This window comes from Oncorhynchus clarkii, chromosome 2, assembly GCF_045791955.1.
Source record: "Oncorhynchus clarkii lewisi isolate Uvic-CL-2024 chromosome 2, UVic_Ocla_1.0, whole genome shotgun sequence".
In the NCBI taxonomy this organism is placed as follows: Eukaryota; Metazoa; Chordata; class Actinopteri; order Salmoniformes; family Salmonidae; genus Oncorhynchus; species Oncorhynchus clarkii.
The window spans coordinates 65,990,665-66,007,651 of record NC_092148.1 but is presented as its reverse complement, the minus strand read 5'-3'; the positions used below and the strand labels follow the sequence as shown (position 1 = coordinate 66,007,651).

Below are 16,987 nucleotides of genomic sequence, written 5' to 3'. Positions count from 1 at the left end.
TATGAAATGTTAATGTACTGTAGTCAGCCCTGGAGAGGAAAACATCCCCTGCTCTTCACTGACTTATGACTAATTCATACTTAACATACCTGCTTACTTCAAAGGTTGCTTTCTTATCTGCATAGGTACCCACAATCATTTCAGACACAGTGTCTGACAGGGTGGTGTAATAGTACTCTTATAAATCCTTACTAAGTCTATGCATTTCAGTGTACTGATATGATGCTGTAACTAACAATTGGCTACTGGGATGTGTTTGCCTCAGGGAAGAATGCCCCCACATACTACACATGCTTAACATTGAGAGCCAGTGCATTCCAACATTATCTGTACCCTTGCACCTCTCCTTACTAGCCGCAAAACAAAGATGCTATCAGTCATGACAGACACAAACTGTTCACTGCATCAAAATCACATTTCCAAACAATCATTGGCGAGACTAGGTTCCATTATGTGCAGCGGCCGCTTCAGTGGCTTGTTGCCATCCTGGGGAGGGGGTGGCTTGGTGCACTTTTGTATACTGCTCCATTCCACCCAACCTGGTCTCAGAGCATTTAGTATTATTCTGAATGTAAATCTGAGACACTCCCTTTGGTATGGTATGTTATGTTTCGCATGGTATGTATTAATTTGTGAATGTCCATCATGCATTCATATGATATGTTACCAATTACAATTCGAATGATATGTAAGAAATTTGCTAAATGTACAACGAATTTGCTAAATGTATGTTGTGAATGTATGTTATGAATTACAATTTGTTGTAGCTAACGTTAGCTAACACTAGCTAGGCTAAGGGTTAGGATTAGGGTGAGAGGCAGGGTTAAGGTTAGGAGTTAGGTTAAAGGGTTAAGGTTAGGGTTGGGGTTAGGGGAAGGGATAGCTAAAAGGGTTAAGGTTAGGGTTAGGGGAAGGGTTAGCTATCATGCTAAATAGTTACAAAGTAGCTAAATAGTAGTAAGTAGTTAAACAGTTGCTAATTAGCTCAAATGCTAAAGTTGTCCGTGATGACATTCAAACTCGTATCCTTTGGATTGCTAGACGTTCACGTTATACGCCTACCCATTCACCCCGACCAACCACCCTCCATTTGTTTTTTGGCTTAAGTAACATTCTGTCTATATATAACCATACCAAATGCAACATATCATACTATTTTGAGTGTTCCGGATGTACTTTTACTATGTTACGTCTACTCTATGAGACCAGGCTGTTCCATCTGGCAGGCAAGGCAAGGACACCCAGCACACCAAAGGCTAGAAATATTTTCAAAGACATGCAATATTAGCAAATGCAACAAGGAAGCTTAAACATAGATCTCCCTGAGCATCGAGTGCCCTACCTCCCATAGTCACACCACACAAACTTTACCAGTTTAAAGAACATGGTGCAATGCATATGCTCTAATGTAAGAAGTGTCTCACGACAAATATAATGTAGGTAATATAGGAAAATATATCTATATATATATCTATATATCTATATATCTAAGACCATTTCCTTCTGGAATGTAATCATTGCCAAGAATTGACTCCCCTAGAATAAAAGGCATCCATGGCTCTGCCTCCAGTGTATTTACACCACTGGGCCATAAATCACCACATGACAATCAATAGAAATATCAAAATAAAATACCCGGCTGAGACTTGGACCTTTCAAGTCCAACTCATTGAGTCTGATGGAGGACATTTTAATGCAGCTTGTCAAAAAAGTAGAGCAAAAGCTTTTGAAATTAAGATTCAGAGTATGGATTCAGAGTATGGATTCAGAGTATTGATGACAAACGTCACCCATGCGTTGGCTAATTCAATGATTAATAGAGTTGATTACAATTGTCAGAATCTGGAGGTCTGAAAGCAAATGACAGATAGAAGAAAGGCTTTATATACTATACTGACTTACAGTATAACCATGAAAGGCCTCATATACTATACTGACTTACAGTATATCCATGAAAGGCCTCATATACTATACTGACTTACAGCATAACCATGAAAGGCTTTATATACTATACTGACTTACAGTATAACCATGAAAGGCCTCATATACTATACTGACTTACAGAATAACCATGAAAGGCCTCATATACTATACTGACTTACAGAATAACCATGAAAGGCCTCATATACTATACTGACTTACAGTATAACCATGAAAGGACTCATATACTATACTGACTTACAGTATAACCATGAAAGGCCTCATATACTATACTGACTTACAGTATAACCATGAAAGGCTTTATATACTATACTGACTTACAGTATAACCATGAAAGGCTTTATATACTATACTGACTTACAGTATAACCATGAAAGGACTGGCCTGATAATGTTGATAAAATATGTAAAAGGACATACAATGAGTGTACAAAACATTCGACTGACCAGGTGAATCCAGGTGAAAGCTATGATCCCTTATTGATGTCACCTGTTAAATCCACTTCAATCAGTGTAGATAAAAGGGAGGAGACAGGTTAAATAATGATTTTTAAGCCTTGAGACAATTGAGACATTGATTGTGTACTGCATGTGTGCCATTTAGAGGGTAAATGGGTAAGACAAAAGATACAAGTGCTTTTGAATTGGGGTATGGTAGTAGGTGCCAGGCGCACCAGTTTGAGTGTGTCAAGAAGTGCAATTCTACTGGGTTTTTCACACTCAACAGTTTCCCATGTGTATCAAGTATGGTCCACCACCAAAAGGACAACCAGCCAATTCGACACAACTGTGGGAAGCATTGGAGTCAACATGGGCCATCGAGGCTGTTCTGAGGGCAAAAGGGGGTGCAACTCAATATTAGGAAGGTGTTCCTAATGTTTTGTACACTGCAAGTATATTACAAGACAGCATACCAAAGACAAGATTAAGAATTGTAAACTATTAGGGGAAAAAATAGTACTCTCAATTTCTTGTCCTCTATATACAGTTGAAGTCGAAAGTTTACATACACCTTAGTCAAATACATTTAAACTCAGTTTTCACAATTCTTGACATTTAATCTTAGTAAAAATTCCCTGTCTTAGGTCAGTTAGGATCACCACTATTTTAAGAATGTGAAATGCCAGAATAATAGTAGAGAGAATGATTTACTTCAGCTTTTATTTCTTTCATCACATTTCCAGTGGGGAATTTTACAAACACTCAGTTAATATTTGGGAGCATTGTCTTTAAATTGTTTTATTTGGGTCCAATGTTTCGGGTAGCCTTCCACAATAAGTTGGGTGAATTTTGGCCCGTTCCTCCTGACAGAGCTGGTGTAACTGAGTCAGGTGTGTAGGCCTCCTTGCTCGCACACTCTTGTTCAGTTCTGCCCAAACATTTTCTATAGTATTGAGGTCAGGGCTTTGTGATGGCCACTCCAATATCTTGACCTTGATGTCCTTAAGTCATTTTGCCTCAACTTTGGAAGTATGCTTGGGGTCATTATCCATTTAGAAGACCCATTTGCGACCAAGCTTTAACTTCCTGACTGATGTCTTGAGATGCTGCTTCAATATATCCACATAATATTCCTTCCTCATGTGGACTTCTATTTTGTGAAGTGCACCAGTCCCTCCTGAAACAAAACACCCCCACAACATGATGCTGCCACCCCTTGCTTCACAGTTGGGATGGTGATCTTCGGTTTGCAAGCCTCCCCCTTTTCCCTCCAAACAACAATGGACATTATGGCAGTTCTATTTTTGTTTAATCAGAACAGAGGACATTTCTCCAAAAAGTACGATCTTCGTCCCCATGTGCAGTTGCAAACCGTAGTCTGGCTTTTTTTATGGCGGTTTTGTAGCAGTGGCTTCTTCCTTGCTGAGCGGCCTTTCAGGTTATGTCAATATCGGACTTGTTTTACTGTGGATATAGATACCTTTGTACTTGTTTCCTCCAGCATCTTCACAAGGTCCTTTGCTGTTGTTCTGGGATTGATTTGCACTTTTTGCACCAAAGTACGTTCATCTCTAGGAGACCTGAGCGGTGTGGCGGCTGCGTGGTCCCATGGTGTTTACACTTGCGTACTATTGTTTGTACAGATGAACGTGGTACCTTCAGGCATTTGGAAATTGCTCCCAAGGATGAACCAGACTACAATTTTTTTTCTGAGGTCTTGGCTGATTTCTTTTGTTTTTCCCCGAGATGTCAAGCAAAGAGGCACTGAGTTTGAAGGTAGGCCTTGAAATACATTCACACGTACACCTCCAATTGACTCAAATGATGTCAATTAGCCTAACAGAAGCTTCTAAAGCCATTACATCATTTTCTGGAATTTTCCAAGCTGTTTAAAGACACAGTCAATTTAGTGTATGTAAACTTCTGACCCACTGGAATTGTGATACAGTGAAATATAAGTGAAATAATCTGTCTGTTGGAAATATTCATTCTGTCATGCACAAAGTAGATGTCCTAAACATCTTGACAAAACTATTTTTTGTAAGTAAGATATGTGTGGAGTGGTTGAAAAACGAGTTTTAATAACCCCAACCTAAGTGTATGTAAACTTCCGACTTCAACTGTAGGACCTTTTTCTTGCGAACAGATAGTTGGGTTCGTAGACTGCAGTCTGCAGCAGGAAAGGTGCTCAAAGTACAAACATCCTCGTCCTCTCAAATACTGCTGACCTCAACAGAATATACAATTTAATTAAATCTAGCACTGAATACAGCATTACATGCACATTAAAATGTGGTTTTGTAGAGGTTGTTCAATTTACTGTAGAAATACACACTCTGACATTCAACAAGATAGAGCTATTTATTTGAAAGCATTAAAAAAATGCAGACTAACGTAACCTTGTGTAACAAGGGGTAAATAAAAACTGCAATCCCAAATGAAACGTTTTTAAAAATACCTCCCATCTGCTCATACAGTGTTCTCATTATTTCCAGTGCTCTCACTGTAAAATAAAGCCATCCATGTCTGTCATAGAATTACAAAGTGCTGCTTCAGCAAAGCCTCATGTTATGTAGAGGGCATCCGTATCATTGTCATTTTGAGTGCTTACCACCACACTGTTCCAGGCCCGCTGTCTACGACTCTGTCACACTGTCTCACCCAATAAGCATGTAAGCCTGGTTGGCTGTTCCTCAATGGAAAGCAATTCAGTGCTCTGATACCATCAGGAAAGCCGCACCAACGTGCCAAACTTAAGCCACATTTCCAGCCACCGCCCCTGACTCCATTGATGATGGCCATTGATACACCAGCACATTTGTGAAATTAGATCTTTTAGGTAATAAGATAATGAAAAGATAATGAAAAATCAATATGCGCATCTTCGCTGTACAAAGTGTGCATGTGTTGGGGGCACTTTCCCCATCTTCATCCTGAATACTGTGAGCGTCAACTTGAGAAGACTGGGGACTTTGTGCCATTGAATGAGCTTGCTTTCATTATAAGGGTTAATATACGATACAGCTAATTCCTCCTGCTCCTGTACCATCCCAGCTATGGGCCACTCTATCAGCAGACATAGAAGATGTGTATATAGAGAGATGAGAAGATATGTATGTACATGGATGTGATGTCAGGCTCAGCAGAAACCTCTGCAACAACATCTGCCAGACCTCCAGCACCAGCTGCTACATAGAGCAGTCAAGCAACAAGCTATAAAAATTACAGCCAATAGTGAGCTATTATATTATTGATGATCATAGACTAATCTAATTTACTGCAATAGGCTTTATAACATACTATTCAATGGATAATACACAGTAAAGAATACTATAATGTGTAACTCAAAGTTCTCTTAAACCAATGTTTTGAGGATCTGTGTGGATTCGAAGGGAATGGAACTCACTGAGCTATTAAACCACAATTAACTGGCTTTAAATCAGAGCATTGACACTGGTGCTGTATATCTGACTAATGCTGTTGGTTGTAGTAGCCTTGTTGTCTCAGTAAATACCCCATGGGACCTACGGTTTGAAGTGCTGGATACATCTGCCTGCAAAACATGCAAAATGTTATGCAATGTCATGTAACATCATCTGTAGGAGATTTAAACATCCCATCTGTGAGCTAAAAGTGGAAACGGTGACCTACTAATTAGCACATCCTGTTGTAATGAGACAGGATCAAGACATTGTATGACAGAGAGACTAACTGCACTATGACAGGGGCTCACGTGACCACAGAAGGTAGTTACAGTAAATGTTAGCTGGCCTGTTTTAAACACATATGACTCCGCGGTGTGTGTAGTGTACTATATTTGTGTGCTGAATGGAACAAAATGTACAAATAACTCTGAATAGGGCTCGGGGAAAGAAAACAACCTTACTACATATAAAGCACACGCCAACCACTACTGTTACAGAGTACTTGTCATCAAACTAGCATGGATCATCTGCAATGATTTATTCAATATGATTTAATACAGAAAATGATATTATTGGATGACACTCGGAAAGGCAATACAGATCATTCTTCTTTTTGTCAGTAAATGGTTTGCGTCAATCAATATAAAAACTGCCTTTGAATACAATTGGAAAAGAAAATGAATAAATAAAAGCTTCCATAACTTTAACATGTTCAATTCTATACTGAATGTGAAATATATTATAAATCAGTTTACTCACAGGGGGGGTTATATCTTGAGTAGTAACTACACTACATGACCAAAAGTATGTGGACACCTGCTCATTGAGCATCTCATTCCAAAATCATGGGCATTAATATGGAGTTGGTCCCCTCTTTGCTGTCATAACAGCCTCTACTCTTCTGGGAGGCTTTCTACTAGATGTTGGAACATTGCTTCAGGGACTTGCTTCCATTCAGCCTCAAGAGCATTAGTGAGATCGGGCACTGATGTTGGGCGATTAGGCCTGGCTTGCAATTCATCCCAAAGGTGTTCGATGGGGTCAGGGCTCTGTGCAGGCCAGTCAAGTTCTTCCACACCGATCCATTTCTGTATGGACCTCACTTTGTGCACTGGGCCATTGTCTTAAAAAAAATATATATATATTTTTTTTAAATGTTACCCCCCTTTTTCTCCCCAATTTCGTGGTATCCAATTATTAGTAGTTACTATCTTGTCTCATCGCTACGACTCCCGTACGGGCTCGGGAGAGACGAAGGTCGAAAGTCATGCATCCTTCGAAACACAACCCAACCAAGTCGCACTGCTTCTTAACACAGCGCACATCCAACCCGGAAGCCAGCCGCACCAATGTGTCGGAGGAAACACCGTGCACCTGGCGACCTTGGTTAGCGTGCAATGCGCCCGGCCCGCCACAGGAGTCGCTGGTGCGCGATGAGACAAGGATATCCCTACCGGCCAAACCCTCCCTAACCCGGACGACGCTAGGCCAATTGTGCTTCGCCCCATAGACCTCCCGGTCGCGGCCGGTTGCGACAGAGCCTGGGCATGAACCCAGAGTTTCTGGTGGCACAGCTAGCGCCGCGATGGGGCTATTATCATGCTGCAACAGGAAAGGGCTTCCCCAAACTGTTGCCACAAAGTTGGAAGCACAAAATCGTCTAGAATGTCATTGTATGCTGTAGCGTTAAGATTTCCCTTTACTGGAACTAAGGGGCCTAGCCTGAACCACGAAAAACAGCCCCAGACCATTCTTCTATCTCCACCAAACTTTACAGTTGGCACTATGCATTGGGGCAGGTATCATTCTCCTGGCATCCGCCAATCCCATATTCGTCGGTTGGACTGCCAGATGGTGAAGCGTGATTTATCACTCCAGAGAACGCGTTTCCACTGCTCCAGAGTCCAATGGAGCTTTACACCACCCCAGCCGACGCTTGGCATTGCGCATGGTGATCTTAGGCTAGTGTGCGGCTGCTTGGCTATGAAAACCCATTTCATGAAGCTCTCGACGAACAGTTCTTGTGCTGGCTGTTGTTCCAAAGGCAGTTTGGAACTTGGTAGTGTTGCAAGGTCTCGGCAGTCCCGTTCTGTGAGCTTGTGTGGCCTGCCACTTCGCGGCTGAGCCGCTGTTGCTTCTAGGATGTTTCCACTTCACATACAGTTGATGGGGAAGCTCTAGCAGGGCAGAAATTTGACAAATTGACATGCTTGAAAGTTGGCATCCTCTTCAGTAAGGCCATTCTACTGCCAATATTTGTCTATTGGGATTGCATGGCTGTGTGATCAATGTTATACACCTGTCAGCAAAGGGTGTGGCTGAAATAGACAAATCCACTAATTTGAAGGGGTGTCCACATACTTTTGTATATATAGTGTATTTCTCCATCTCTGACTCACTACTCTTAGTATATGCAGAAATACATCATAGAGAGTTAGAGATTATTTAAAGGACTATGCTATAATTAAAATAACAGTGGGGAAAATATCTCTGCAGACGTGGTCACACCACACAAAGATGTCCCATCTGTCATTTCACCAGGGTGTCGCTGAGGACCGACATCATTAATTCACGCCTTCCTGTTAACCAGAAAACACATCACAAGTCTGTGTGTCGCCCATTGGGCAATATATTGTCCCACTGTGTTTTCTTTCAAACAGGCTCCATTTGGACAAAATCCTGATAACCTCAAGGTCTGCATTGAGCTCAGACCGAGATCTCTGTAGGACTGGCTTTAAGAAGATGCAGCTGATTGAACCAATTATGCATTCAACCCCACCTCACCCCCATCTCCCACCCAACTCACCTTCATCTCCCACCTCACCCCCATCTCTGTCCCACCTCACCTTCATCTCCCACCTCACCCCCATCTCCCACCCAACTCACCTTCATCTCCCACCTCACCCCCATCTCCCTCCCACCTCACCTTCATCTCCCACCTCACCCCCATCTCCCTCCCACCTCACCTTCATCTCCCACCTCACCCCCATCTCCCTCCTACCACACCTTCATCTCCCACCTCACCCTCATCTCCCTCCCACCTCACCTTCATCTCTCACCTAACCTTCATCTCCCTCTCACCTCACCCTCATTTCTCTCCCACCTCACCATCATTTCCCTCCCACCTCAGCCTCATTTCTCTCCCACCTCAAGCCCATCTTCCTCCCACCACACCATAATCTCCCTCCCCTTCCTTGGCCATAACCAGGGCTGTCATCAGGCTGCAGAGGCTGTCTGGGGGACCACATAGCGACTCATTATTAATAAGAGAAGATGACAAGTGAAAATCTCTCCTGCATGCTAAGAGATGGCAGCAGAGACAGTCTGGTGACTGGTGGTAGTTCTCTTGGAATGCCTAGCACAGGAGTGCCTGCTCCCCTGCTGTTTCCCTGCTGTTTCCCTGCGATTCCCCTGCTGCTTCCCTGCTGCTCCCCTGCTGTTGCCCTGCTATTCCCCTGCTATTCCCCTGCTGTTCCCCTGCTATTCCCCTGCTGTTCCCCTGCTATTCCCCTGCTGTTCCCCTGCTATTCCCCTGCTGTTCCCCTGTTGTTCCCCTGCTATTCCCCTGCTGCTCCCCTGCTGTTGCCCTGCTGTTTCCCTGCTGTTCCCCTGCTATTCCCCTGCTTTTCCCCTGTTGTTCCCCTGCTATTCCCCTGCTGCTCCCCTGCTGTTGCCCTGCTGTTTCCCTGCTATTCCCCTGCTGCTCCCCATGCTGTTGCCCTGCTGTTTCCCTGTTGTTCCACTGCTATTCCCCTGCTTCTCCCCTGCTGTTCCCCTGCTATTCCCCTGCTGCTCCCCTGCTGTTGCCCTGCTATTGCCCTGCTGTTCCCCTGCTGTTTCCCTGCTGTTCCCCTGCTATTGCCCTGCTGTTCCCCTGCTATTGCCCTGCTGTTGCCCTGCTATTGCCCTGCTGTTCCCCTGCTATTGCCCTGCTGTTCCCCTGCTGCTCCCCTGCTATTGCCCTGCTGTTCCCCTGCTGCTCCCCTGCTATTGCCCTGCTGTTCCCCTGCTGTTCCCCTGCTATTGCCCTGCTGTTCCCCTGCTGTGCCCCTGCTATTGCCCTGCGGTTCCCCTGCTATTGCCCTGCGGTTCCCCTGCTATTGCCCTGCTGTTCCCCTGCTATTGCCCTGCTGTTCCCCTGCTATTGCCCTGCGGTTCCCCTGCTATTGCCCTGCTATTGCCCTGCTGTTCCCCTGCTATTGCCCTGCTGTTCCCCTGCTGCTCCCCTGCTATTGCCCTGCTGTTCCCCTGCTATTGCCCTGCTGTTCCCCTGCTATTGCCCTGCGGTTCCCCTGCTATTGCCCAGCTGTTCCCCTGCTATTGCCCTGCTGTTCCCCTGCTATTGCCCTGCGGTTCCCCTGCTATTGCCCTGCTATTGCCCTGCTGTTCCCCTGCTGCTCCCCTGCTATTGCCCTGCTATTGCCCTGCTGTTCCCCTGCTATTGCCCTGCTATTGCCCTGCTGTTCCCCTGCTATTGCCCTGCTGTTCCCCTGCTATTGCCCTGCTGTTCCCCTGCTATTGCCCTGCGGTTCCCCTGCTATTGCCCTGCTATTGCCCTGCTGTTCCCCTGCTATTGCCCTGCTATTCCCCTGCTGCTCCCCTGCTTCTCAGGCTCAAAGTCCTTGGCTGAAAGGGTATGAGGAAATAGACAGGAGCTGTTCTCATAATCAGGCCAGACCATGCTGGGGTTCCCATCACAAAACCTGTGCTAGTAATAGCGGGCAGTCGGGGTACAACGAGCAAAATGCATAAGAACAGGATGAGAGGTTTTGATGTGTTAAACATATATAAATATCAGTAGTCATGTGTTTTACTTACTGGGGGTTGCTCATGTTGCTGTGTTGTTTCTGTGAATGGACGTCGACACGATTGTTACTCTTGATTTAACCAGAGAATGGAGACTTGGCTCACACCACACCTGTGGAGAAAGATTAGAAAACAAGGAAGTGAATCACAGTCTCTCCATAACTCTTCACATTCTGACAACAATGCAGTATACACATCTCATGTATAACTTGTTCATTATACTTTTAACTATTTAACATTTTTTATGAATGTCATGTTCATGAAATGTTTTATGAATTCACAGAATAGATCGAAAACAATCAATTGATATAAACATGAACATTCTCATGCAGTATAGTTCTGTTATGGGAGTCCTCTGACATATTTAACTCTGCACCAGGGGCTCAGAAACATCACATCACTTGCATAACAAGTAAGGAAGGATGAGAACACTTTATGCAATAGGAAATAGATACATTGAAGAGCTCATTTACAGTCCATTCCAACAGCTTTCCAGAGAGTAAACATGAGCGAAGAACAGCCAGGTACATAGGCTTTACCCAGACAGAATCACAAACACATGAGTCTTTGAAAAGGGGTATTACTTCACAGACAGCTACATTCCCCACATTGCAGGTATAAACTGAAGCTCAATTTGCTAGTGCCTCACTTTTGAAAAGTCTGATGAAGTTGTCAGCAGCAATATAAACACATATTAGTAAGCAGCATGGGCTGTAGAGGTCGTTTAACCTGAGCTTCAATCATTTAAATGCCGGGGCGAAGAGGAGAGGTTCATATGTATAGCGTACTATGAAGTCAGTGTAGTGTCTGTCTTACAAACAAAGGCAAAGGGAAAACCTTCAGACACACAAGTTGGGGTGTGGAGTCAGTATTTGAAGCTATAGCAGAACAGAGTAATGTAGTGTAGCACAGCAGATTAGATGTCATTCAAGATAAATCAATTCAGGTCATTCAAGGACTAGACTGTAATATTGCATCACTGCAATGCCCAAGAAAAAAGACTGCACACAACTGGCACCTATAGAATATCTGGCCACAGCACAGGCAATAGTGAAGGCTATGCAGTGGAATGGTTGTCCGACCTGTGCAGACAAGACTGAGTGAAATTAAAGTATTTGAGATACTGTATGCAGGATTTCGTATTTTTAAAGAAACCTGTCAATCACAGTTCCTAATGGATGGATGTGGCCATAAGTCAAGCGCTGGACTTGACAACCTATCAAACAAGTTAGGTCTTTGAAACAAGCTCTCTGGGACCAGGTAGAATATTGCATAAAATATCCATCAATTCCAAGACTTGAGTAAATACTTACACTGCTGTATACTCATCATCAAGATGAGAGATCCCTATTGCAGGCTGTAGATGAACTGTTGCCATATATCCATGTTGTCTCCAACATAGCTCTTGCATTCCTCCAGACAGACAATAATTACTTGGTTTTCTTGGAAATTAAGACATGCAGTCATGCAACCATTTCATATTGTCCAAACCCATCACTTCCCAATAGTCTACTGTCTACATTTTAGTATCCACCTCCTCAGTCAGAACCCAACATGTATCCTACATTTGAAGTTCTCCCAACAAACACATGGTTTTACCTTAAAAACGTGTCAACACTGATCCCTGCTAAACTGATTAAGGCTACTATGTCTCAATTATTTTTCACAAGGCCCTGGACAGCTTTCTACAATGACTATTATTCTGGTTCAAAGCACGTGTAACAACAGATATATAGGTTGCTACTACACAGTATATACTAAACATAGTACATTATATGTTTTCCTGATAATTTAGCAAAGTCATCAATAGTGCAGCAACGACAAATTATGAATAAGACAATTATGGTGGTCATTAAGACGACAGTAAAAGAAAGGGGGGACGGAATGGATGAAAGAGCAGAAGTCACAGGCGGGAAGTATCAAAATGATTTATCAATATGCTATTCTGACAAAAACAACCTACCTTTTATGCTCTACATTGTTGAAAGTATGGTCGTGACTCATACCCTCCTAATGATGATGGTAATGTCTCCCTTGCCGATGATCAGTGTGAGCGGGGCTCGGTTGCTGTGTGTAGGCTGCTGCTATCCTCTTCAGATTTGGATTGGCTAACGACCCGTGCTGCTGCTTAGAATACAGGGCACAACGAAAAAGCCCGATCCTTATTGTAAGCATCATCATTCACGGAGATGCTTTTAAATGTCCACCACTATCCACATATTCAGTTAAACGTCATATTTCGGAAGGATGGCATTTTAGTGCCCAAATCTCGCCTGCTCACAGGGTTTCCCTACAATCACGCTAGGGACTCCATGTGCCCAGTAATAGCTTAAGGACCAGGAGCTGTCCAGGTGCTGAATTGTGATCCCGCGGCATCCACAGAAGCGAGGCAACACACTATCTCTCACAATGAAATGTGAGATGAAAATCTGAAATAACTGACGTCTTTATGGCAGTCATAACGAGGTTTTTTAAGCCCCCCCCCCCCCCCCCCCCCCAGAAGCGTCGATGTAAAAACACTCTCGCTTCACTTCACCTCTTCAGAGCTTCATCTGTGTTCCTCGCGATAACATCGCAGTGATAGTAGGACAGCATCCAGTTCCATAACCTTGCTAAATATTAACTGGATGGTAAATGGCATTCTCAAAGTTTTTCTGATAAAATATAAAACGGATTTTGTCTGAGACAATTGGCTAAACCATGGTGTAAAGAAACAATCAATCACATAACTTTCATAGATCTAGTTTGGGGGGGGCTATAGGTTTCTCCAATTATGATACTTGACTGACATTGAGGCAATCTTGTATTTAAAAAAAAGTAGTAGGCCTATTTAAAGCGGCATTCAGTAGTTGAAACAACAAATAAGTGTTCTTGTCACCCCTATTTGGGTAAAAAAAGATGATGGATGGAGCTGAAAATGTAACCCCTCTCAAATTCATAGACAGAACTATGGATGCAAGGACTGACCATCCATGATATCCATGAACCACTTTTACTTTGTTTACAAACATTGGAATTGGAATTTCTAAGTTACATTCTTCAAGAATCAATGGGTATATATCATTAATTCAGAAGTCCAAAAATGGATGAAGCAACTGCAGATTTCCCTTTAAACATTAGTGAGTATGATTACAAGTGGTAGCACTTATCCCTGACTTTTATCTTTGACATAAGTGTATTTTAACATTGAATGTTTGTGATGTATAAACTGCACGGCAAGATGCAATAGATAGTATAAGATAGTATAAGATATATGATATGAGATATATGATATGAGTAATGTAAGATATGCAAACATTATTAAAGTGGCATTGTTTAAAGTGACTAGTGAGACTATATGTAGGCAGCAGCCTCTCTGAGTTAGTGAAGGCTGTTTAACAGTCTGATGGCCTTGAGATAGAAGCTGTCTTTCAGTCTCTTGGTCCCAGCTTTGATACACCTGTACTGACCTTGCCTTCTGGATGGTAGCAGGGTGAACAGGCAGTGGCTCGGGTGGTTGATGTCCTTGATTATCTTTTTGGCCTTCCTGTGACATCAGGTGCTGTAGGTGTCCTGGAGGCCAGGTAGTTTGCCCCCGGTGATGCGTTGTGCCCACCGCACCACCCTCTAGAGAGCCTTGTGTTTGAGGGCGGTGCAGTTGCCGTACCAGGCTCTCAATTGTGCATCTGTAAAAGTTTGTCAGGGTTTTAGGTGACAAGCCAAATTTCTTCAGCGGGGTTGAAGAGGCGCTGTTACACCTTCTTCACCACACTGTCTGTGTGGGTGGACCATTTCAGTTTGTCTGTGATGTATACGCTGAGGAACTTAAAACTTTCCACCTTCTCCACTACTGTCCCTTCAATGTGGATAGGTGGTTGCTCCCTCTGCTGTTTCCTGAAGTCCACTATCATCTCCTTAGCTTTGTTGATGTTGAGTGAGAGGTTGATTCCCTGACACCACACTCGGAGTGCCCTCACCTCCTCCCTGTAGGCTGTCTCGTTGTTGTTGGTGATCAAGCCCACTACTGTTGTGTTGTCTGCAAACTTGATGATTGATTTGAAATCGTGCATTGCCACGTAGTCAGGGGTGAACAGGGAGTACAGGAGTGGGCGGAGCACGCACCCTTGTGGGGTGCCAGTGTTGACGGTCAGCGAAGTGGAGATGTTGTTTCCTACCTTCACCTGGGGGCAAACCATCAAAAAGTCCAGGACCCAATTGCACAGGGCGGGGATGAGACACAGGGCCTCCAGCTTAATGATGAGTTTGGATGGTACTGTGGTGTTGAATGCTGAGCTGTAGTCAATGAACATCATTCTTACACAGGTATTCCTCTTGTCCAGATGGGATAGAGCAGTTTGCAGTGAGATGGCGATTGCATCGTCTGTAGACCTGTTGGGGCGGTATGCAAACTGAAGTGGGTCTAGGGTGCCAAGTAAGGTGGAAGTGATATGATCCTTGACTAGTCTCTCAAAGCACTTCACGATGACAGAAGTGAGTGCTACGGAGCGATAGTAATTTAGTTCAGTTACCTTTGCCTTCTTGGGTACAGGAACAATGGTGGCCATCTTGAAGCATGTGGGGACAGTAATCTGGGATAGGGAGCAATTGAATATGTCCGTAAACACACCAGCCAGGTGGTCTGCGCATGCTCTCATGACACGGCTAGACATGCCGTCTGGGCCAGTAGCCTTGCTAGAGTTAACACGTTTAAATGTCAACGTCAACAATAAAGAGGTTTTGCGGGTACTATTTAATGAAGCTGCCAGCTGAGGACTTGCGAGGAGTCTGTTTCTCAAACTAGACACTCTAATGTACTTGTCCTCTTGCTCAGTTGTGCACCGGGGCCTCCCACTCCTCTTTCTATTCTGGTTTGCGCTGTTCTGTGAAGGGAGTAGTACACAGCATTGTACGAGATCTTCAGTTTCTTGGCAATTTCTCGCATGGAATAGCCTTAATTTCTCAGAACAAGAATAGACTGACGAGTTTCAGAAGAAAGGTCTTTGTCTCTGGCCATTTTTAGCCTGTAATCAAACCCACAAATGCTGATGCTCCAGATACTCAACTAGTCTAAGAAGGCCCATTTTATTGCTTCTTTAATCAGGACAACAGTTTTCAGCTGTGCAAACATAATTGCAAAAGGGTTATCAATTTTTTAAATTTTATTTCACTTTTATTTAACCAGGTAGGCCAGTTGAGAACAAGTTTTAATTTACAACTGCGACCTGACCAAGATAAAGCAAAGCAGTGTGACAAAAACAACAACACAGAGTTACACATAAACAAACGTACACTCAATAACACAAAATAAAATAAAAATAGAAAGGTCTATTTTGCTACGGGTGGGTGTTGCTATGGTGACCAGTTAACTGAGATAAGGCGGGGCTTTACCTAGCAAAGACTTATAGATAACCTGGAGCCAGTGGGTTTGGCGACAGATATGTAGTGAGGGCTAGCCAATGAGAGCATACATAATGATCAATTAGCTTTTTAAAATGATAAACTTGGATTTGCTAACACAACGTGCCATTGGATCACAGGAGTGATGGTTGCTGATAATGGGCCCTGTACGCCTATGTAGATATTACATTAAAAATCAGATGTTTCCAGCTACAACTGTCATTTACAACATTAACAATGTATTTCTGATCAAGTTGATGTTATTTTAATAGACACATTTGCTTTTCTTTCAAAAACAAGGACATTTCTAATTGACCCCAAAATTTTGAACGGTAGTCCATATGTATATATATTCTTAATCCATTACTTACTTAGACGTCGTGTATTTTTGGGAAATCTTGTGAAATTGTTAGATATTACTTGTTAGAAATTACTGCACTGTTGGAGCTAGAAGCACAAGCATTTCGCTACACCCGCAATAACATCTGCTAAACACGTGTATGTGTCCGATACATTTGATTTGAACTGCTAACGGTTTTGAAGAAGTCCACAGAACAATGATTACAAGAATGCTGGAAGTGTTGAGGCAGGAGACATGTAATTAAGATGGCCAGAGCAAAGCAAAGTTCCCACGATTCTAGCTATGCCTGTGCTGTTTGTTCCAATTCCCTCTCACCATACCAGTCATTCCATTGCCTCTCACCAAACCCACAGATTGTCTATTTAAAGCCAAGTTGAAGTCACACAGAAAACAAGTGATCCACCAGGTGATCCACGCCCAACCTGGATAGATTGTGTGATGCAATGATAATTACTTGGCTTTAACAAACTAATCCATTAATGCATCATTACAGTGAATGCAGACACCTATTGTCTGTTTGAAAGTAAACCACTACTGCACATTTTATTAGTGAAATGTCAAAATTGTAAAATGATCGTAATTTCCAGTGAGGAAGGCTTTGTTTACTTACTCTGTAGTGGGGATATTGTATTCTGAGG

General features: G+C 43.2%; 1 protein-coding gene across 1 annotated transcript in view; it reads right to left on the bottom strand.

The window, feature by feature from the left end:
• The window catches only part of LOC139372105 (transmembrane protein 266), a 56,713-nt gene extending 44,727 nt beyond the window's left edge, over window positions 1-11,986 (bottom strand). The window contains exons 1-2 of the mRNA XM_071111985.1: window positions 11,926-11,986; window positions 10,625-10,724 (exon numbers count right to left, since the gene is read on the bottom strand). Of these exons, the coding sequence (XP_070968086.1) occupies window positions 10,625-10,638 (14 nt within the window). The 5' untranslated portion in view covers window positions 10,639-10,724; window positions 11,926-11,986. The remainder of the gene's footprint in view (window positions 1-10,624; window positions 10,725-11,925) is intronic.
• Window positions 11,987-16,987: the final 5,001 nt, after the last annotated feature.